Source organism: Rhyacophila brunnea, unplaced genomic scaffold (assembly GCF_057557595.1).
Source record: "Rhyacophila brunnea isolate RB1 unplaced genomic scaffold, BYU_Rbru_1.0 scaffold_3, whole genome shotgun sequence".
In the NCBI taxonomy this organism is placed as follows: domain Eukaryota; kingdom Metazoa; phylum Arthropoda; class Insecta; order Trichoptera; family Rhyacophilidae; genus Rhyacophila; species Rhyacophila brunnea.
Window position 1 is genome coordinate 8426831 of NW_028232965.1, and position 25347 is coordinate 8452177.

The following is a 25347-nucleotide window of genomic DNA, read 5'->3' on the forward strand; positions in this document are numbered from 1 at the left end:
TTATATTCAATTATCGAAACTGTTTTATTTTATTAATGGAATTTGAAGTGTTTTTTGTGGCCTTTGATAATAATATAATGTACTGGATTAATTATCAACATGCTATATAAAAATACACATACTGCCGTCAATGCAATATTAAATCGAAAGTAGTTTTTGAACTGATTATATTATAAAAAAAATCTCCTTAACCGTGTCAGTAATCAACAACAATTTGTGGTCGTACACACTTACGTTACTCATATTTACTCTAATATGAATTATAATAGAATATTTAAAATGGACGCATGCATTTTTATCAACTTATTGTATAACGGCGATACATTACCAATTAGGTATTGTATTTTTAAAGAAAAATTCGTGTGATTTTTTTACCCAATTAATTAGTACGGAATGTAATAAAAATGTCATGGGTTTATTTTATATTGTAATGTCTGTCAATACTGATTTTATTGACAAATAAATGAATATCATCTATGAAAATGGTGTATTAACAATTAGTTAATATTTGAAATGTATCAATCTTGAGTTAACTATTTTTTTAATTCAACGAATAATTTATAAGATTTAAGAATGTAACATTCTAATTATTGAACATACATAATTTTGAAAACACTTCTGAGAAAATACGTTATAACCGAGTGATCCGTGATGTCGGTTAGTAATTAAATTAATACCTACTTTGATTTAAATAACAAAAGCTGATCGCCAAATAGTAGCTCAATTTAGAAAGCGCTTCAGTGAGTATTAAAAGCCATTAGTTAAAATGTGTTTAATTAAGTATGACTCGTTTAGCATTGTGGTCAATGTGCGTGGGCGCGATACCTGCGGGCTGTCTTACTTTTTTCAAAAAGATTTTTTCTATTGGTTATAATATATTTTCTCAGAAGTATTTTCAAAATTATGTTGTATCAATCTTTGTTTAAGATATTCCAATATACCTACTCGCTTATAAAAATTAAGTGTTATTCATTTTAATTCTCATTCTTTATTTGATTATTTTATAATTTTGTTGTGCTATTTTCTTGCACATTATAATTATTCTTAGCCTGCAATAATACTACCCATATAGCGAAAGGCTGATAGCATAATATGTTCACAAAATAAACAAACAGATAAAAATGGAAACGAAAAAAGATAGCTTTGAAAATAGCTCGAAAACTAAAGGTTTATAATATATGCGATATAAGTAGTACGAAGGCCAGTGTACAAGTTATACAAAACATAACATTAAAAAAGTATCAGAACGGACTTGATAATTTCAGAAAATGACTATTCAGACTACATTATCAGATTGACACATAAAACTGCCAGCCATTTTAAATAACGATTTTGGCAATCAGACAAGACTTAACCGCAATGCTTTTTAATTCCATTGCTTTAAAGATCGTTAAATATATCACTATATGCAAATTTACTTTTCAAATTGTTACAGTTAACTTTTGAGAGCATTTGTTGGTTAATGCGGAAATACTCACGGCTATTGTTTACTAAGATTTGGCTATAAAATTTTATAAAGGTATACTTTAGCATGGAATATAATTATTTTATGTTGAAATAATTAAAAAAGAGTGAAAATAAATTTATTCTAGATAGCTTTAAGTTTTGGATCTTATTAAACCTAGTAGGTACATTAGAGAATTTAATATAAATGAAAGTCTTGGAAATACGCTCATTATTAGATAATTTGATCCGTTGATATAGTATCCCCCTGGTATGTTAATACATGCTCCACAGACTGTAAGATGTATTAACAGATCTGTTTGTATTTTTATGAGAAATGTATGTTAGTCACTTGTTCGATCTAATATGACCAAACAACGTGTGAATTTTTCAGACCCGGGATCCAAGACATTATAAGTTGATGCGATAGCCGCTTCGTCATCGCGGGCGTGATTACCAACAAATGTGTAATAGTCTTCCAGATGAAGCCTTATGTAGTGTTCATAATAAAAATCACTGAAATTCAAATGTGTGCGAAACAATGCTCTCTAAATTTCAGATTTTTATGAAAATTCCTGCCTGGAGCCCATGAACTCTCCAAGGCCCCGCCCCATCCGTAAAAGATTTTCTTCGACATCGTTTTAGTTTACCGATGGTTCTACAAACGGTGAAGATATATACATAGCCTTCTAAAGCTTTCTCGAAGGGTCATTTATTATTTATAAGGGAACCATATGTCGGCTCTCGTTTTCCAGTGCGAAAGGCGCTGGATTTTCATCCAAGGGCCCCGAGTTCGATCTCGATGAGGTCACAATATATTTATGTCATTTTCTCAAAGCTTGCGCATTTGTGATCTCTTCTAGTACTTAATACAATAGTGTTTCACTAGACTACTGTTATTATGCCCCTTGGTCTGTTGTGTTAAAAAGAGAAGGAAATAATATCACGAAAACTCTGAATCTAATTGTACATATAATAATATATATGTTACGCCGAATGTGCGAAATTGAATATTACATGAAATGGGCAAAATTTTGCCTAAATCATGAAAAATGCAAGCCCGTTGTCTTATTCATGAATTAGACAAAATATCTGGAGAGTGCGTGAAATCGGCAGTAATTTTTCTGCCTACTTCATGTCTTGGACAAATTAGATACTAGCGCTACGGTGGTATTTTTTGCAACTAAACTAAATGTGTGAAATGCTCGTGGATTGGTCAAAATATACGTATATTGTCTATGGTCGAAATAGGTGGTCGCGCTCCGGTGGTATTTTTTGCAACTAACCAAATTTGTGTCAAATGTCATTGATTATAATATAAAAATATACCAATCAATAACTAAAATGACGTTCATGTCCATTTACTATGCGCAAAAAAACTAGAACTATAATATGATAACGGATGAATTTTATTTAAAGGTATTTTCGCGATTTGATTCGTGCTTGGGTATCGTACATGCAATGGTCGATTGTATTGTTGACACTTGTTAGCTAACCTCAAAATGGACATTCAGTTGAATAATTCAGAATTTCAAAACCTAATCTAACCTAACCTAACCTAACCTAACCTAACCTAACCTAACCCAACCTAACCTAATAATATTATATTATGTCCAATTATAACTAATAAAATCATCCGTATTAAATTTACTTTTTCTGCTGTCATGTTGACAGTTTAAGAATTCCATGCCCTGGCGACTTCATGCACTCGGTAGAAAATTTACCTTATTCATGAATAAGGCAACAGGCTTGACTATTACATGAATTAGCCAAAATTTAGCCCATTTCATGTAATAGTCGATTTCGCACATTCGGTGTAACATATACATAGTTGTAAATACAATACAACAATGAGGGAATTATTAGAAGAGGGACGCTGTAAATTCTGGAAGGTCTATCCACTCTATCCCACACTTAATCCCTATTTAGGGAAATAGAGAATACTATTGGAACAGTATCATGAACATTGCCCTGCTAAGTAAAAATACAGTATGAAAGTATTTTAGTGGAATGAGAACCCAAGTTTTAAATTACCGTTTCTCTTATAAAATGTAAAATTATTGAATTGTTTTTTCATTATCTCTAAATAGACAGTGGATATTTGAGTGAACTTGGGTTCTTATTTCACTAAAATTATATTAAATAAGAATTATTATCAGGGCTTTTTTGTAATGTAACGCGGTGGAACGGCGTTCCGGCACCTTTTTTCACGGTATTTTTCAAAAGCAATTAGATGATACATTGTTCGCGATTATATAGTACAAGTTTAGTTAATTTTCCTGAATCATCTCATATGAAAAGATATATCCTGAAATACTATCGCGTTTGATATGTGCATTGAATTCTATTACTATTTCTTCAAGTGAGTGTGAACGCGAATTTTTGCAAATGAATCTAATTATTACCCCAATAAGAGCTTCGTTGAAGACCAAAAAGTTTCGGCAATTTTGGTCATCAAACTCGTTGGACCACATTTGACACTTTTCGATCATTCAAAATTCATTTATCGGTGGTGACTCAGTGGAAGAAGACATTCGGCCATAGACTCTAACTATAAGAAAAGGAATCGAGACGATTTGTCAGACGAAAATTGGACTGAACTTTGGAAATCACCATGGTCCCAACAAAGTGGGGGCTGACAGGGCTTTCGCCTGGGGGATCTACCAGATAATTGAAATAACGCACATCACAAATTTGCTCTAATTGTAAAAAAATCGTGGCGCTAATTTCCTTCGGACATATTAACATTTTAAATTATGTGCTTTTGTAATTGCATTTTTTGGTTAATATTTGTTGATACACTGAACACCTTTAATTATTTTACCTCGAACACCATTTAAAAAACGCTACTATAGATCATCACACTGCCTTTAACCTGTGATAGGTAGGGGCCCGCTTCAGGATGTGGGTACCATGGAAATCACTATATACTTTTATTCAAACATATGACGTTTTTACATTAGGTAAATTGTTTGGGTAAAAGTGAGTTCCGGCACCTTTTTTTTAAAAAAAAGCCCTGATTATTATTAATGCAAGTATTTGGACAGGTACAGTAATTCTATAGCCTAATCATGATTCAAAACAAAACAAAATAATGATGAAACATTGATGACCATGTATGTAATTTACGGATATATTATATTATAATTTTCATCGCTATAATAAAGCTCAACATATTTTATGAGATTTATGAATATTATGAATTATTATAATATTTCAAATGTAGTTGACCTCAATAACATATAAAACGGTTAAGAGGAAATGTTTATAAAAAAAATATATTGTCGGTACAACTAGGTACATTTATTTGAATTATAAAATTCTGCAGCACGAGTATTCAGTAGGTATCTATTTTCTAAAATATTAAAAATAAAGATTGTGAACAAATTTAACGCGTATTACAACACTAGAACAGTGATTCTCAATATTAAACAGTAACGGCATTGAATATTTCAGAGAATTTAAGTTTTAATATTATCTGTAGTGTTTCTCACAAATTTAACAAACTGTAATTAGGTATTGACTGTGGTTCAATATAATAGTAATATTACTTTTAAAAAAGTCATTCAAAAAAGTTGTTGATTTTAGTTTTCCCAGAGGTAGAATGCCAATGTCACATGTTTTTATCGAATCTAAAACGATTGACTGAAAGCTGTGGTGGGTAACAAAACTTTGATTAAACAGTGTCAAGAAGATGCGACGTACTCGTGTTGTTTGGAAACATGTAATGAAGAGATATGAATCATGATGTTATTCTCTATCTGATAATCGGGAAATATTATTTCAAAAAGATTTAGAACGAATCCCAGTGTCACCAAATGAAAATTTACATGCTAACCGTACTAACCGCGCACAGCGGTTCAAGAATAACCCGTAAGGTGACAATCCCTAAATCATGGACACCTTACCCATGGATTGACATATCCATGGTTGCGACCACAGAAAGGATTAATAAATATAATTCCGATACACTACATTTTGAAGCAGGATTTTGAATGTGTGAGCGTACTACGAAAATGAAACACACATGGTAGACGTGCTATAGTGTGTGTTGCAATCTTTAAATACACCAAAATTGATTGAGCGTTAGTGCATAAACCGAGAACAGTTGTCAGAAAGAAGGAAAAGTTTAGAACTAGGGGCGGCATGGTATATGAAAGTATGGTGAAGCCGGCAAGTATGGCGAAAAAGTATGGTGAAACAGGTTGGTAATCAATTTGCGGCAAAATTTCTACGTTAACATTATTTATATGGGTACGTAATAATGACCAAAGTAAATCGTCCGTGATGCCCTGCATTTTTTTATCGCCTCGCCATTTCTCGTGAGTTATCGGCTATTGTCGGCATGCTTCATTCAGTTCTATGAGGAAACCAAATCGTTGCCTATCTCTACTTGTAAGACATATATGGTTTAGAATGACGTATTATGGACACGTGCTTAAGTTTATCCCATATTCTTCCACACTCAAGATCGATTGCCTGTTACTCTACACCCGTTAAGTATTTCAGTTCAGATATTTTCTAGGGCAACGCCAACCACTAAATAGTAAATTTTAAAAAAATATAGAATAATCAAAAATCAACATCTTCGGACAAAATTTTATATTAAATTTATTCATTACGTGTAAATATATATTTAAATGTATATAAAAATATAATATGACTCTCGGGAGAATCAGAAAATTAGACCGAAAATGGGAATATATAAATATAAAAGTAATAATAGTCGAACAAACAATATATACTTATGCAAATAAAAATAGTCAGTTATCGATGGAAAATTTATAAAAATACTTTTCGGAAAAATTGAAAAAATGTAATATTTGGCAGTAAACAGAGACTAGTAAAATTAAACTAAATATAATATTTGCTTATTTTAAAGAAAAAGCACACCCAATGCAAAAAGGGTGAAATGGTTGTTAATCCATATTATGTAAAAATAGTGTGAACGAAACTAAATCATGTTATGTAAACGTGGACTAAGTGAGAAAAGATATAATTCTTAAGGGGGGACATGCTCGTCGAAGGTCAAAATTGAGTTTTTATTGTATATTCAAACCATGATCCTGGACACTCCTTAAACGTTGTAGATGATCTATTTATATACTTTTGAAGCCTTATTATCCTTTATAGTTATTTTAAACATTTGATGACTGCATGAAGTATTTTTGTTACATAAAATAGTATTCTTTTAAACCTCTCGCTCTAATGTTTTAGAATATAGTCATATTTCGGTACATAACTGTGCAGTGGTGTTAAGATTTTTTACATTTATTAATTTTTAAACGCATTTATAAAACCATTAGCATAATTTATTACGAGATAATTTTTGTAAAATATTCACGATAAAAAATTATATTGATAATCTCTGTGATCCCAAATTTGACAAGAATTAGGCATTTTATTATTCAAAAATCGGCAAGATTAACACATTTCAAGATGATTCTAAAGATATTTATTTTAAGCTATGTTTTTGACCATTCAAGTGTGATAAACATCTTATGAATAATGATTGCTTTATAATAATTATTGACCTAAGAATAAGGTAGTGTTTTTTTGAAATACGCCATTTCTTTTGTCATTCCCCAGTGGTTAAGCTACAACATACGGCCGTAGCCATAAATTGACAAACTATAATTGAAGTAAAGAGTAAAATGATATTGACGCGCGTGTTTGAACATGTACCGTTTAAAAAAAAATAAAAATAAATTCGGTTAGGTACATGTTCAAACACGCGCGTTAACATAATTTTACTCCCTACTTTAATTATAGTTTGTCATGTTATGGCTACGGCCGTATGTTGTAGCTTAATTACTAGGGAATGACAAAAGAAATGGCGTATTTCAAAAAAACACTACCTTATTCTTAGGTCAATAATTATTATAAAGCAATCATTATTCATAAGATTTTTATCACACTTGAATGGTCAAAGACATAACTTATAAAAAATATCTTTAGAATCATCTTCAAATGTGTTAATCTTGCCGATTTTTTGAATAATAAAATGCCTAATTCTTGTCAAATTTGGGATCACAGAGATTATCAAAATAATTTTTTATCGTGAATATTTTACAAAAATTATCTCGTAATAAATTATACTAATGGTTTTATAAATGCGTTTAAAAATTAATAAATGTAAAAAATCTTAACACCACTGCACAGTTCTGTACCGAAATATGACTATATTCTAAAACATTAGAGCGAGAGGTTTAAAAGAATACTATTTTATGTAACAAAAATACTTCATGCAGTCATAAAATGTTTAAAATAACTATAAAGGATAGTAAGGCTTCAAAATTATATAAATAGATTATCTACAACGTTTAAGGAGTGTCCAGGATCATGGTTTGAAAATACAATAAAATCTCAATTTTGACCTTCGACGAGCATGTCCCCCCTTAATACACAGTGTGAAAATTTTATTTTATGTCGTTATATTTTAATATGATTTTTATGCCAAAATAATTGTCTTTTTATGATAATATGACGGAGGTTGCAGGTTATTTGAATAATATAAATTATCATGACTCTAGAAAGATTGAGTACCAGTGCTTGAGAATAACAGAATGATAATTATTTCATATTTTAAAATATTGTAATCGTATGCAATCTCGCGAGGAAGCAAGTCTCCTTGAGATGCGCGTTTGAAAGTAGACCACAGGAAAAGATAAAAAGATTTACGTCGGATTTTTTTTAATTGCTACGCGATTATGACGTATTTTTGAAGAAGATTCAAGGATGTAGATTACATAGTTTTAGTGCCTTAAAATACGATACAATACATAATATGCATGTATGAAATAATAACATGTACATACCCAGAGTAAGTGTACATACCTATTTTCATTTGCTTTGTTTGCAGCTTATAAAGGCTGCGTTGCTAAAAAGGGTGGTCTACCACAGTATTGAAATTAGTTAATTAGATAGAATTTACTCAGTAAAATTCCATTTTACGATCGTATAACCATTCTAGATATTATATGTTTTAATATGATTTTGATTACTATTAAACTAAATTAAGTTTATTTGCTGTGAATTACTGTCAACTTCTTCAACATATTGACCATAACCCGTAAAAAGGAAATTATTATAAGCTAGAAATACTTAATTAAACTTTGTGTATTGATCTAATAGTATTAATTAAAAATAAATATGTTTTTTTACATTGTTAAAATTGGGGGCCGTAGTCTAAGAGTGAAAATATTAATACCTACAATATATTAACGCGATATTTTTTCACTCAGTTTAAAACATTACCTGTAACTACATATTACTCATTACATGTACTTACATTCAATTTACAATATTTAATAATAATAGTATTATTTTCCATAAAAATTGTTTTTTTTATATTGAATAGTTGTGCACTATTAATTGTAAACACTGTGAGAATAAACAGGGCCAAGTTTAGCATAGGGTTAAAGGAGCTGGAGCTAGGGCCCTCAACTGGTAGGGGCCCTGTCGGAAAAAATAAAATTGTATAACAGAGCGAGAATTACTTTGACAGATTATGTTTTTATGAGAATTGTTAGCTACTTGCCCAACCTATTAAGTTCATGATCTGGGTCTAAACACTCGTTTTAAAAAATGTGAAATTTTCAGATCCAGGATTCAAACTTGAGCCCTCGACATTATAATCCGACACGTTATGGATGGGTAATCGTTGTTGTACAATATTTATCAATAATTGTATATATATATTAAATGTTGTTTTTTTAGAGACCCCAATATGTAGTAGCTTCGTATTTCCGGCCTTGAGAATAAACATACATAAATAAAATATAAATCGTCTTTCTCATAGTCTTGATAATTTATTTGTGAGAATAGTGACAATCGCTTTGAACAAATAGATATTAAAAACGTTTAAATAGGAATAGGTATTTAATATTATAAAAAATAATCATCAATATAACTCGATAAAACTGAGTTTAAATCTACGTAATCTTAATCATATTATGGTAACGTACCTCTTAATATCGATAACTTGATTTCCTCTTGACACTGCGTGATGACTCTTTCAATCTTCTGAGGGGCTGTGGGGGGACTCTGACATCTTTTCTCCTGTAAATTAATACACATCATTAATTTATTATATTTTAAGACACGCCATGACTGGTGTACTTGACAAATGTGCCTATGTGTTTTCAATTAGTTTTCGTAATATTTTACAGATTCTGAAAATCTATATTTTTTAAATTCACTACTATAGAATGGGAAAATTATTATATTTATTTATTTAAAAAAACACACGTTGAGCACATAACAAATTATTAATTTAAGACGTTCACAACATGACATTTAGAATAAAAATTACAAGTAAATCATCTAGAGAAAAAACAAGGTAGAGAAAAAAACAAAGCAAAAAAAATAAATTTATAGAAAAGAAATTAAAAAATAATAAAAAACAACAATAATTCAAAAAAAAAAATACAAATTAAACAATAACATAGAATTTAAAAAACAGAATGTATAATGCATCGCTAAAAATGTCTAAATCTCTAGGGAGTGCATTGACCAGCCGTCAGCCCCCGCTATGGATGCCTGGTGAGCCTGACATGGGGAAACAGCTTTCACCCAAAATAGGTCATGGCTGCGACCACGCATGTAATTGACGGGTGCATAAAAATTCAAATTTACACAGAATATCGGGATTGGAAACTATACCACGTGAGAGCAGGGAAAATGCTTTAAGAGCAGAAGTGACCTACGAGCTTCAAGAGACTGAAAGGCGAGCATGCCTTGAAGAAAGTTAGTTGGAAAATACTCGTTTGAGAAGCTGTCAAACTGAAAATAATTATATACACAATAGTGTTTTAGTAAATTCATTTATGTGTCATTTATATTTTCTGTTCTCTACATTTTGACGCAGGGTTTTTTTTTTAGAATTATTAATAACCATGTCCTTGCTTTTTCGTACAAGGTGGTTTGTTAGTAATTTTGAAAAATCACAAACAACCGGGCTTTGAGAAAAACACATACATATTGTGTGTCCTGACCGGGAATCGTACCCAAGAACCCAGGGTTGTGAACGTGTGAGTGTCCTACGAAAATGAACCGCGCGTTATGGACGTGCAATAGTGTGTGTTGCAACCTTCAATACACCCATATTAAATGAGTGTCAATGCATAAACCGAGAGCAGTTATCAGTAGTCGACGCATGACGTGTATGTATCTCAATACGTGTTTAAGTTTATCCCGTATTCATCCGCACTCGAGATCGGTTGCCTGCTTCTCCATACCCGTTGGGTATTTCAGTTTCGATTATTCCTGAGTTCCCTGGTTTGAACGTTACAATGAAATTGGTAATTTTCATGGGGGGATCAAAAATGTCACGCAATTTGGACACGGGGGCGTGAAAGATTTTATCATGAAATATGACGGCAGCAGGGTAAAAAATCACAAAATAATGTCACCTCATTTATGAACCATACCTATATCATCAATAAAAGTGTGTTTTCTATAATTTCAATAAATTTATTAGAATGTAAAAGAAAGAATATTTGCAATTTGTTTGCTTTGAGTCAGATAGCTACTGCCTCTTTATTACTACTGAAAAAAAACGTCAAGGGCGACTCGTAAACATGTTTTAAGCTGAATCACCGCGAAACCTTAGTTCGAAACGTCAACGTTGAATGTAGTAATAAGAGCACGTAATAGGTGGGTATGGAGCCTTATGCTATTTAGCTAAAATAAACTCTACTCGCGTACAAAATGCATGTTCATATTACAGTGTTCATTAAAAATAGGTAGGTAAATTCAACATTCAATATGTTTTTATTGTTCAATATTATTTTTTTTGTGATTTTTCCGAGGCTTTGACTGCGACTCGCTGTCATATCGCCTCTTCTCTTCTAGAAGGAGATCCGTCGATCAGGTCCTCACTCCTATTCTATTAAATAGCTTTACAACTTTGCCTAGCTCTTCCGTCTTATCCACTGCCAGGACACCACAAATAAAAAAAAAGTTTACTGGCGGTTGAAGCTCTTTATTGATAATAACTTAAAAAATATATAGACTACTTATACTGTCAATATTGAACATAAAACTTACAAACATATTAATATTAGACAATTTTTAATACCAAATTGTATTGTTCACAAAGTGAAAAAACCGGCCCTAATCATTAAAAAATATGTAATTTAAATACTATATATTCAGCATTATTTTAAATAAACAAAAATGCTTTATTATTATAGTTTGATGTTTTGCAGTCAAAGAGGTGTCTAATTTTTCTTTACTTTACGAGAAAGCTCAAACACAAGTAAATTTTCATTCCGTTAACTTTAGCAAGAAAGTGTTTACATGAGATGCGTATTAAACTATCTTTTCGTCCGTGAAGTCTTTTTGTCACTTGACATAATAATATGTAAATTTTTGTCGAGAACCATACGTTACTCAAAATCGCTAAAAAGTGAAATAAGTTTCACGGGGCTGGAGTAATTTAGGTCTTATAAACAAGGCCGTATCATTAGACAGTCACAAAATGGTAAGTACATCACTTATCGTTGGGGAATCAATATAAAACAGAGCATTTTGCATGTAATTACATATCAGTTGAAGTATTTTTTGCGAGCATAATAAATACTAAAATGTTTTAATCTGTCCATAAATTTCTTTCATGAGTAGCAGTTAAAACGTTTTTATCATATTTAGGAAGGCAGAAAGCGCTTATATGAAATGAAAAAAACAGTTATAACAATGCAACAACGCCAAACATTAATTTTAATAAATGACAACTACTGACTTCGTTTATTATTGCTTTTACTTTTAAAACCGATTCGATCAATTTGATGATTTTTCGATGTTGTCAACCCTTCTAATCCTTGATCGTCTTATGACAGGTGTTAAAAATTTAAAAAAAAAACCAAGAAGTAGACAATATTATGTTCAAATATGTTTTATTCAACAGTCTATTAAACAATACGGAATTATAGTATTTGTTTTTATTAAGCTTAAAATTTCAATAATAAAGTTCAGATGAATAAAAATGTCGGTACATAGAGACACAATATGGTAAATGCATCATAAAACAAGTTTGGCCTAAAATAAATTAAGAAATGTCAAAGCTTATAATTTTGTCATTAACGACTAAATTTGCATAGTAATTACCGTTTTATTTACGTAATTCATTGTAATTTTCCGGTGTATATGCATTTATGGCATGATGATGTAGTGCATATACTAGAATTCCATTATATTTTGATGAAATAAAAAATGTAAACATGTGTGAGTATTTGATAAAATAAGTAACTATGCACAGACAACGTTAAATAAACATTGCACAAAATTCAATATGCATAAGCTCTAATAAAAAATAATGGCTTTGTGTATAGTATTGACAGGATGTAGATTTACAGACACAATCAATATTTCGATTTTAGTAGATTCTGAAATTTATTATAAATTTATTACTACGGCCTTCCGCAGGTGAATAATAATAACTATACAGTATAATTAATTTAAAACAGTTTTCGAATTAGTATAAAATGTGGATATATTATACATACAGTGCAACTGCTTTGCCATTATATTATATTGGTTGTAGATGTAATTGCGGTGATCTGCAGATCTACGGATCTCTCCGCACTTTCGGGTATAAATTTACGCTCCCGATTCCCGTGTCAGTTTTAAGCCCATATTCCATTGGCAGATTGCGTCTGGCCCGATCGTCTGCCACGACTGTCAAACTCTATTCTCTATGGTTTTCAAGCAGTAATCACGTGAAAATGGTTTTAGTATAGTATTATAATTGTATAATAACCGCTTTCAAGTTTTATTTAATTTAATAATTATCAAATAGTAAATTTCCTCCCAAAGCCGACTGGTCTGAGCATCATTGTGAGCAATTGTGAAGTATTTTTTTTCAGTGACGTAGCTATTTCATTGCAAGAGTATGCAAATTATATGCCATCATCTGGAACAAGGGCCCTAAACGGCCTAAAAATCATCAGATATTTGTGTTTATGAATTGAAATACCACAATAGTATATCGTTTACAAAGTTGTTTACAGAATGCAAATCAATCTGAAATAGTTTAATATCTTACTTACAGAACGTGAGATCTAAAAATAAATTTAGCAAGTACATAATCAATTCCTGTTACCTGTCGATGCTAATGCTTATTAGAATTGTATGCATAAAAAGATGCATTAGTATCAAATGAGGGTGTCTCTCGCGTGATGTTTGCATATCGGCCGAATATCTAGAAAAACGCTACTGTGCTTGTTCCATGTACATGCAATATATTATTATGCAGGTACATACTGAAATTAGTTGATCACTGAAAGCTTTATTTGAATTTGATTATGTAAACGAAAGTTAAAAGAAAAAAGATCTTTATCTATGTTGGAGCTTTAAATTTAACCTTGAACATGCACACATACGAAATATGATTATTGTTACAATAAAATTGCTACCGTGAACTGTATTTACATCAACATTATTCCATCGCTTTCTCTCGCTCGGGGACCGTCTGACTATGTTAAGTTATATGTCAAAACTATCAAATCTCATGTCTATGTGGTAGGCATGTTAATATTGAGCATTTTTTTGCAGTTACTTTCTATTTCAAATTATTTTATGCATCGATGGGTCAGTGCACAATTTTTAGGTGTATGTCCAGTTTTTACACACAATGCTTACTGGCCCTTTTAATTAATTTTGTAATTAACGTGTTAATTTGCATTTGAAAAGTAATTAGCAAAAACACAATTTTGTGCGGCCCGTAAGCTATGGGTTAAATTGAGTTATAATTTAATTAAATGTGCTATTATACTGTTATAAATGTACGTTCAAATACGGGTCTTATTCAAATAAACAATACTTTGCAATGGTTTTTAATCGGAATTGACAATTATTGGAATATCTGTGCTTTAGCCCGACTACATATTTATTATGGCAAACAGTATTATTTCAATGATAACAACCGGTTCGTAGTCAGGTGCATATTATATTAGCAAGGGGTTCGTTTGAACCGGCTAAGTGACACCACTGATGTTACACAACTGATGATATCAGGATTATTGTACCTATAAATTTTGTTACACAGACTTGCTTATGGCGCGAGAGTTATTCATTAAAATCTACCAACTTTGGTATAATTATTTTAGTTGAATTAACGCAATCAAACGAGGAAAATATGCGAACAGACTACACTGGCGAAGGTCAGTTGCAATTTTGTGTCGGTAAAAGTAACTCAATGACTGATATAGTGCAATAATTTAACTTGCTCACCGCGACTACTACTGCTGTTAAATTATAATAATTAATTTTGGTATTAATTTTTATATGCCCATAAGAATAAGTTTTTCATAATTATGTGTTGACGAAAACGTTCATTCATATAAGCCATAAGCCCTCTTCAATATTTCAATGAAACCATATAAAGTGAATTATATATATACGGCGAGCATATATTTTTTTTATCGAGATTATGAGACCAATTTTTGTCGGCAAACAAAACTGTCCGAAAACCTTCGATTTTAGGATGCAGTCAATGATGTTAATGGATGCAATCTACTCTAAGGTGAATGGTGCCAGATGGTTTATCTGAATAAAATAAATTTAAAGAACATTATATCGAATAAAAGGATTGTCCTCTTAAATATAGAACAGATATACGTAAAAACTATAACAGATTTTGTTTTTTACGAGAAATGGATGTCAGCCACTTGCTCAACCTATTAGGTCCATACTCTGACTCAAACACAAATTGAAAAACAATATTATGTGTATAGGCCGACGCGCTACTACAGAATCGGTTAATACAAACCTCCACCCTGTGGAGGCCCATATGATCTTATTAGGATCGGACATGGTCAAAAAAAAATATAAAAATTTCATAATATACACGTATGGTATATATTATATAGTATGTACATGTACGCATGTGTAACATATAACGGGAAACGGCTGGTGAATATATTTCCGTAGGATTTACTGACCACATGGCAATACATGTTTTTCGATTACCTTATATATGCTTTTTGTTTCATTATTTTTTTTCTAATAAACTAGTCGTTTTTGACAATGTATTGAAAGATAGGACGGAATCAGTTTGGAGAAGCTTTTAACCCGCAGTCGATCAGAAAGCTGATGTTGATGATTTATTAGAAATGTCCTTCCATATTGTTAGTTCTTCTAAAAACCCCATTATATACCAGCGTAAAATAAAAATTATTTTATAATTACGTATCCATTTTTTTGATTAAAATCAGAAGATATGAATCTTAACTGATTACAGTTGATCAATGATATCAGCATTAATTATAACGTTATGTAAGTAGGTACACAGTAGGGACATTAACAATCATTTCTATACAAATATCATATTGATATAATAATTTTGAGTTTTACAAATTATATTTTAGTTTTTTGCTGGCCCTATGGGTCTATTCTATACTTCTTATCGACCGCTAAAGTGATAAAGTGATAAATATTATCAAACTTTGGATAGGTTTGAATCAAAGTTTTAGCACTTATTGTAACAATTACAACCAACTTATTGTAATTGTTACAATAAGTGCTAATACTTTGATACAAACCTACCCTATGTTTGGTAATATTTATCACTTTATCACTTTAGCGGTCGATAACTATAGAATAGACCCACTGGTAATGATACTAATTTAAGTCAATTAGTATTATTACATAGTACCTACTTAATGGTAGTATTTTTAACCGTGTCCGGAAACTTGTACGTAAGCAGTTCGCCGTATCACACTTCACCGTGAAATATTGTACCTATCGGAAATATATGGTCGTACAGTAAAGACCGTCCAACCTATTTGAGTCGTATAGTACTGACATGAAATTCATGTCTAAATAAAACACGTTTCTTGTCGGTTTACACTTTGCAGGAAGCCAGCAGCAAACAAATTTTGAAAATAGCCAATATACTGGAATATTTGTTAGGTTAGGTTATGTTAGGTTAGGTTTTCATTCTTAAATTCATTAATTTTGCCAAAATCAGCAAAATAGAATTAATGTTCATATTCAATCTAATGAAATTGGAGAACGTATTGTAAACTGTCATCTTTTTCCGATAAGAAGGCTCACGGCGAACTGTGCCACGGTGAAATATTTTACGTGCAATTGACATGTAACCAAAATAAACATCCCTGAAGCTACGGCAGTGGAGGGTGATTGCGGCAGACAGAGGTAAATGAAGATGTTTTCTGATGATGATTTAAATATCACAAATCAAATTTATAAATATTGTCAAACAGTGTCCAAAGCGACAGTAATTTTAATGAATCATCCATAAAGTGAAAATCATTTAGTTTTTTGTAACTGCATGGGTATGTATCTATATTGGACATTGTATTATAGTTTGTCTATATTTTGGATTTAATCAGAATGTATATACAAAGACAGTCTCCATTGTGTTGTTGATAAAAATAAAGATGTTTTATGGACACGATATTCTGTTTCCCAATTTAAAAAAAAATAGTAGGTATAGTGTCTTTAATTTGGTGTAGAAATAATTCGGCCACATAATATGTTTTTGCTACTACTTGAATCAGGATAGTAATTATCTTTCACTAGCTACTAAAAACATCAGCAGTTTTTTATGCCTGGAATGTCTCAGGAGCAGATGTCCAAGACTGAGGTCTCCACGCTCTCAAGTGAGCTTTGACTGAGTTTACTGAAAGATGTAATTTAATAAAAAGTGCCATGGGAGAGAAAGACACGGAGACTTAACAGAAAAAAATGAATTTAATGATATATAAGATACAAAAAACAAAGCTAAAACAATACGAACAAACAAAATTATGTGAAGAGATCTTCACGTCCGCAATAAGACGCCGCAATTTTTTTTAATGTAATATAATTGGCCTTTGTGGCGGCCAGGTTGGACGGTCCGATGGGCCCAACAGCTGCTTAGACCGACTTAAGCATCTCTTCCCTCTCCGAGCACATTCTCTGACAATTAAATACATACATCATTCGTCAAAAATGAAGTTCAGAAATTAAAGGACTGTTGTATTCAATGACGTCCCGCGGTGGTAGTCTCGTCGTGCGCTTTTTAAGGGTGGCAAAATCTAAGGGGCGGTAAACAAAGATAAAAAATACATCTTATGAAAATTGGCTTCGTGATAATGATTATTTCGCTATTTGTCCATTTAACATCCGTTTCCCGTGCAAGGAATATTGTCGCGCAACCATTGTTCGAGCGAATAATAAAATAAAAATACTTGGACTAGAAATGGAAAAAGGGCATATTTTAAGTGTGATTACTGATTACAGATGCACCTTTACTTCAGGGCATCACACATTATTAGTAAATTACTATGACATTATTGTGCCGTACCCAATTCCATTCGTCGAATGATGATCATACACTTGAGTCATTCTAACTTTTATAATATCTTCTCAACTAACTTAAGTTATTATTTAAATTGATTATGACGGTTAATTTAGACAAAAATCATAATACTTATGTAAATTATTGTTTCATGAATTAGATAGTCTATAATATTTTAAATATGTTAGAATTAGTGAATACCTGTTGGGCCTTGAATAATAAAATAATACAAAGATGATTCCGTTTTTCTGTCATACCATAAATTCAACTTGTAAAACATGGCACTGATGTCTGAGGACATCGCCTACGTTGAAAACTGTATCGTATGAATCATTAGCTGATTTTTGTATTCAGTATACACGATCTTACCATGTTTAGCAATGATAGGTTGAGTATTATGAAACATCGCTAGAAGTATAGAATACATAATTATTGTATTATGTTTAAATGTGTGGTGAGACTTAAATATATGAATTTATTGATAGCTTTCTCACTACCTATACCTATAATATATACATATATATATATAAACGTAATAACGTAATGAATATGTGTATAGAATAAAACTTTAATATGGACGATAATTAGCAAACTCTTGATATTTAAAATATGTCATTATTTTGTTACTCCTGTGGGTATATAATGAATTAGTATTAGTTAGTAAGTGTAAGAAAATAAGTAAGAGTGAAAACCCACCCCTTGTGATGCGACTGCACTGGATGTCGCCGTAATCCCAAAATATAAACAAATGAGCACAGATAACGCCACACCGCTTCGTCGCACCATTTTTTAAATTAAATTTATCACAAAACCAAAGTATCACAGAAATTTAAATCAATGATAAAAACGCAATTTTGTAAAAAGTGCGTTTTTTGGAACAAACGATTTAGGTATTTTTTTAAACGTTCTAAATTCGAACGTATGGTTTGCTGAATTATGGAGCGAAAGTGCAACTGTCAGTTTCGTGTTGAATCAGCGAGTCGGGTTTTACAAGGCACGTCGTGATATGTCGGTGTCGCCGAGCCAAATGAAATGAAATGATAATGGTTTATTGAAAAGCCTCACTGCCTGAACAACTCCATGGCGAAAAAATAAAAGTGGGCGACATGGATTTGGAGTGCGGGCATTACGCGCTCTGGTTGCATACTGCTAATGTTACCAAACGTTCTACGGTTAGCGGGCAACTTTTACTATCGGTCATCACGTCTTTTTACTTCATATTACTGTGTGTTAAGATATTTAAAAAAATATATAAAACAATACAATCTAAACTATATATGATTAGTTTCTTGTGAAATATACCGTATAACCAATTGAACCACGTACATATTCAATACCAATTTATTTAATTATTTCAACACATTGTAAACATTAGCAAAAATAAACTCACCATGACATACAATAGATTATCAGTTGTTATTCACCACATAAAGACATTTTCAACGACACAATATACTGAGATTTATCGTAGAAATAATTTATATAGGATATTGTTTTGTGAATACCTGGTGAACGTACCCTTTATTTCATAAATTATGATGATTAAAACCAAGGAAACGCTGAATTTCTTGGAATGATAAAGTTAATACGTTCACATTTTATTAGATGTTTTTCAGACAAACAACCAAATAAAAAATAACAAGTTACAAGACAAGTAACACAGTGAAAATTCTAACGTGTGTGTTAAACCGACCATATGTAAAAAAATATATTAAACACCGTTTATCTAAATGTACGCTCACGCAAGTGGAATATATTGGTAATGGAAGCAATTGGGTTGAACCAATTGATAAAATATTCTAATACTTACACGAAATACCTACCAAAACTAGGCACCTACTCAAATTACACGACAATATATTTTGTACGTACTTGAAATAGATTTAAGTGATACTTAACAATCAACTCGATCACTTTTAATAGTTTTTACAAAATTTTACACATGCTGTTGTTATTTTAACTATTTCTAAGTTAATCATACATGAATAGGTAGTAAGTTTTATTAAAATATATTAATATAAAATCACACAAAATCATGGTGCTCCTACGGTACGTATATGTTCATTGCAAATTGGGCTAAGTAAGTAACGACATAACTTGGCGGGAAATGGTTTATTTTAATAGAATGGGTTTCGTTGACGTTCCAAATTTGACATAATTAAAGATCAACGAATGTTGCAAATATGATTGTATATTGTCATTTAATCGGTTCACACTATCACTATTTCCGCTATATAAACTACCGCAATGTGAATGTATACTTGTTACGGTGATTAATTATTAGCAATTTATTCAACCCGCCAATACACATACTGACTGAACAAGAACATGAACATATGGGGTAGGAATCCGCTGTGCAATCGAAAAGAGGAGGTTTATGGTCGGTATACATTATTTATTACTACCTTGAAATTTTGTAGAATGTTAGATTTGAATGGATACGAGATTGTACCGTAATTTAGACTATGCACTAAAATGCAATGTTTTAATAGCAATATTATTGATTTCAGCGTTTTTGTTATCTTACTATTAGGTAGCTATTAGTTATTTTGAGGCGTAATATAGACGTCAATTTAAAATGAAGCTATTAAAATGTATCACCACCGAGAATCATTATCTTATCGTTGATATGTACCTACTAATTTAGTAAGTATTGTATTTAGTAAGTGGTTATATACAATTTAGACAGAAAATTAGGATATTTTACATATTTAAAATTTCGTTTATTCACGTGAAAATTTAGTAACATCATTGGCAAAGGAATACCGTATTTTATCTTATCCATCTAGCATAAAAGAAAGCGAACAGGTAGCAAAAATACATATATCCAAGATGAAGTTAAAGGTCATAGAGGAATAATCATGGCCCCCACAAGGGGGGGCTGACAGGGCTCTAGCCTGGGGGCCCGGCCTGGCGACTCAGCCAGATACGTGAGATAAACACACATTACATATTTTACAGTGGCGTCCCTAGATAAAATGCCGCCCCATGTTTTTATACAGTATTTTTATCATCCCTACATGAGTCCAATATCTAAGAAATGTGTTGTATGGATACATTACTATCAAAATATCAGACTGTAATTATTCGCAAATCTGCACGTGTCGTTTTTGGTCACCAAGGACGTCAAAGGGCAACGGAAGTAAACTAGACATCGCGAACCCGACAAAACCAGTGAGTGAATTTTTAATGGAAAGATAATTTCGTTATTATTAATTTTAGGTAGCTATTTCTATGTATTCCAAATGATTCTTCTCGATTTGCCGCCCTTCAAGAAACTGCCGCCCCCAAGACCCCCAAGCTGCCTACCCTCACGGGACGTCACTGCCTACATAAGTGGTCTGTTTGATTAAGGCGAACTGCAGTGCTACATTTGTTCTAATAGTCGAATTATAGAGGCATCTGGCGACAAAATAATATGATGAATGCCATTTAATACAATTTATTAATAATTTATTGGGGTTAACCATAGAGGTATTAAATTAAAAGAGGGGCAAACAATCGGCTTTCTCATACAACTGAATGAAGCAGGCCAACAATAGCCGATGACGAAAATAGCGACGCGATAAAAAAAAATTCAGGGCATCACAGAGGATTTACTTTGGTCATTATAATGTACCCATATAATACAATGTTAACATTCAAATTTGCCACAAATTGATTACCAGCCCACCCCACCATACTTTTTCGCCATACTAGCCGGCTTCACCATACTTTCATATAACCTGCCGCCCCTAGGGGTTAACTAATTAACTAATACTACATATAGGTATAAGGACATTTATAATAAAAATACTCATTTTTAAAATTCAAAGATTAACTTACAATAAATATAATTTGTTCGTTGAAGGCATTGACGTATTTTACTGTGTGAGGGTATCGTATCACATATTATTGTTCTATGCTCAATATGTATGTTTATTATCTAAATGCGCACACAAAGATACTCGGAGATTATCGGCTTCAGACCCTTCCTCAGAACGAAAAAAAACTAACATTAGGTAAGTGAGTTTTTTTACGATTTTTTACTTTTAATATTGCAACTAAAAGACATCACGGTGTGGCTCAGGCGACCACGTCATGGTCTTAAAATGGAGGTTTTATGGTATTTTCAGAGCATAACCCTGGACATTCCTTAAACGTTGTAGATAGTCTATGTATATAATTTTGAAGCCTTATTATCCTTTATATTTATTTTAAAAGCGGTACATGTTCAAACACGCGCGTCAAATCAGAGTGATAATAATCGCACTTTTTTGACAGAAGAGGCATATAATAAAAGACGATTTGCTGTCGGTTTATTTTAATATAATTAATAATGAAAATGACTGATAATAAACCTTATTTTAAAACTACCTATTTTTTAAATGTTTAAACATTTTTTGTACATAATATATAATACATATGAAAATTGTTTCCCGATGCAGTGCAGAACCTGGAACGGAGCTGGAGCGGAGGAACTCAAAAAAGGGTCCTCTCGAACCTCTGGTTCTTTCAAATTTTACAATGACATTTTGAATAATTCATAGTTTCAGTGTATTTTACAACGTTTTTATTAGCTCGTATTCTTATTTGTCCGGTACAAATCTTGCAATCAATTTTTAACTAACTTTCCGACTAGCTAGACATTTGAAACTTTTAGAATATACCTACCAGAACACGATGCCAATGTATTTTTTTAATACTTTTAGCCATCTTTAGGCAGAATTGAATTCAGTTCCAGTTAATTCTGTTTTGTATGAAAAGTTATTTCGGAAGAAATCCTTAATCCAATCCATTATTATTGGTTGCTAGGGCTCTGGGGTCTTAGCAACTAAATTATTAATATATACGTGCGTTACTATGGAAATCAATATGAATGACAAAATGACAAATTTTTTTGATTGTTTAAGCTAGCAAGTCAAGTTTATATGATTCTGCAGAAAGTTTAAAAACGTTGTATATAAAAAGTTCTTTTTATCTTCAATTATTGTATATAATTTTAAATATTTTTTTATATATATCAAATTTTATATATATTATCAAAAAGTTTCGGTATGGCAACAATATTGAAGGTGGATTAGAAATAAATTAAATATGGATAGTATAAAACTATAAAATACAAACAATAATATAGGTTAAATTGAGCCGATTACTCGTTATTAAATTAAATAAATAAACAAACACAAATTTTGTTAGCTAGTTATTTTGTTTTTGGTATTATTCACAGCATTTTTTCGCCACTAGACCGGTTTTGTCTTACGACATCTTCGGAAATAAAAAATAAAATAACTGATTAAATTAGTATTGGTTATTTATTTAATACCATGTCTTTTCACTAAGAAATAAAAGTTTAAAAAATTAATAAAAGACAGATATTTATTTATATTTTAATTCAGTTTATATAAAAAAAAGCGAATAAAAAAACGTTATGCAACGTTATCTGGCTCTACTAGCCACCATTTGAATAAGAAAGTGAAAGTAGCGTTCAGGTTACTGCGAATATAATATTGTTGGTCGATTATTTTAACCTATAAAATAAATCTCATTTAGCCATTGAGTAAGCAACAAGTCTATCTTCGTTCTGCTCACAGGTATCCGTGTTTCTAGTGTATACACAATACGTAACCGAAGATGGTTTTTGAACATCAAAAATCAGCTGGTTTCAAAAACATAATTAATTGTCTTGTTCTTAATTAATAATTATTAATATGTACAAACTTTATATGGATGTTTTATAGACGGAATCTAAAGATAAACGGGTCAGTAAGCGTAATGATTGAATTAAGTAATTTCGAGGAATTTGCACTTTTGTGTTCTAGAGCTGCACTGACAGTGACGTCGCGTGGAGGTAGGCGGGTCATGCGTTGCTTATGGGTGGTAAATGATGGAACGAACGTGAATATTACAACTTTTGAGTGAAGGGGCGATTTTCTATGAAGCAGACGATGCGGTCGATTCGTTAGAGAGTAGGTACCGACATCTTAGCCCAAAAAAACTAATTGAAGCATTAAAAATCCTGGTAACCTATCCAATCATTCCTATTTTGTACTCTAATACCCAATTGCGGTTTATTGCATAGGAAAAAAACACACGAGCGGGCCTCCTAACCTGTCAGTGCCTCAGACCTCCACGTTCCTAAAAACACGGCTGTTTGAGATTATGTTTCGTGAAAATGTTCTAATCCTCAGTATGTGATGACTAGGTCGGTAGGTATGTAAATTTGTTGGATGATATTCAAAGTCTGCCTAGGGCCGTTACTGTGCACAGAGATAAACACGCCTTAGACTTGTGCTGTTCTATATTATAATGCACCATCATTATTATTTAGATCACAAATAATATATATTTTTGACTACCACTTTAACCACATTGAAGATGTTGTGGAATCGCCATGAAGTGTTACAATACAAACCGATCATATTACCCACTCTAGTTATAGTGCAAGTTCATTAGATTTAATTTTCAATAATGAATAAGTATACACAAAATATTAATTACACTGTTAGACAAAATTTTGAAAAACTTGTCACATTCCCTTTAAAAAAAATAGGCTATGTGGGATTCGTATTCAAATGCTGTGAATGATCTGATTTTAAAATCCTCTGGGTTCAAAATCCTCTGGGTTTTTCTAATAGATTTATTTCTGAGGCTTTTCGAAATTAAGTATTGTGGATTTAAATAAGTTTGATTATAATAAAATTATTTATTTTATTCAACGAATAAGACACAAGATTTCAGAATGTAACATTATATATACGTAAATTCATTATGTAGAATAAAATACGACACCCGATGGGACTTTAACCTGTATCTGCTGGATTCGCGTCAGTATGCTTTTCCAATTAGGCTACGAAAATCTTATTGAATCACGACAATTTTATTTTAATTAGTGCTTGTTGCATGAAATGCTTACCGAATTGTGTTATAATGTTGTCTATCGGCTTTAGTATATTAAATTAAGGTATCAATTAATTCCTTAATTACTAACCGACGTCGTGGATCATTCCATAATTTAGTTTGTATAACGTACTTATACTTGCTAATAAGTTTAATAAACTATTTCTTTTATTCAACAAATAAGACACAAAATTTCAGAATGTAACATTCTATATACTGAATATACGTATTTTCTTCTACAAAACGATTTTTTCTAGTGTCTGTATATGCATGAAATGTTTTCCAATTATGTATGTTATTAAGTTTGATTATGTTGCACTTGAATGCAAAATAGCGTCGATATATTATTGTACATATCGATTCATTGTGAATGCTAAACTATTTGATACTAATTAAGATATGTACATAACTGTCTTGATTTCGTATGTATCCGAATATAATTTTTAATTTACGTAATCACCGGTGTATGCACTTGTTTTCTATGTGAAATTAGTCTTGAATCATCATCGGCTGGGGCTGAATGATGACTACGAACTTGATATTTACTTTTATATTTTTATATATTAATGAAGTTATAAAAAATGTGTTTTTCGGGTACTTTGTCGCCCACGGTGGCTGCGCAGCTTAAGCGTTGGACTATCACGCCGTGGGTCCCAGGTTCGAATCCTGAGTCTGGCAAGTACACATATTGTTTTTCAATTTGTGTGTGAGTCAGGGTA

General features: G+C 31.6%; 1 protein-coding gene across 1 annotated transcript in view; it reads right to left on the bottom strand.

Annotated features, from left to right (window-relative positions):
- Obp73a (Odorant-binding protein 73a) overlaps positions 1 to 18779 on the bottom strand; it is a 54993-nt gene extending 36214 nt beyond the window's left edge. The window contains exons 1-2 of the mRNA XM_085952665.1: positions 18446 to 18779; positions 9411 to 9504 (exon numbers count right to left, since the gene is read on the bottom strand). Coding sequence (XP_085808791.1) covers positions 9411 to 9504; positions 18446 to 18535 — 184 coding nt within the window. The 5' untranslated portion in view covers positions 18536 to 18779. The remainder of the gene's footprint in view (positions 1 to 9410; positions 9505 to 18445) is intronic.
- Between the last annotated feature and the right edge of the window lie 6568 nt (positions 18780 to 25347).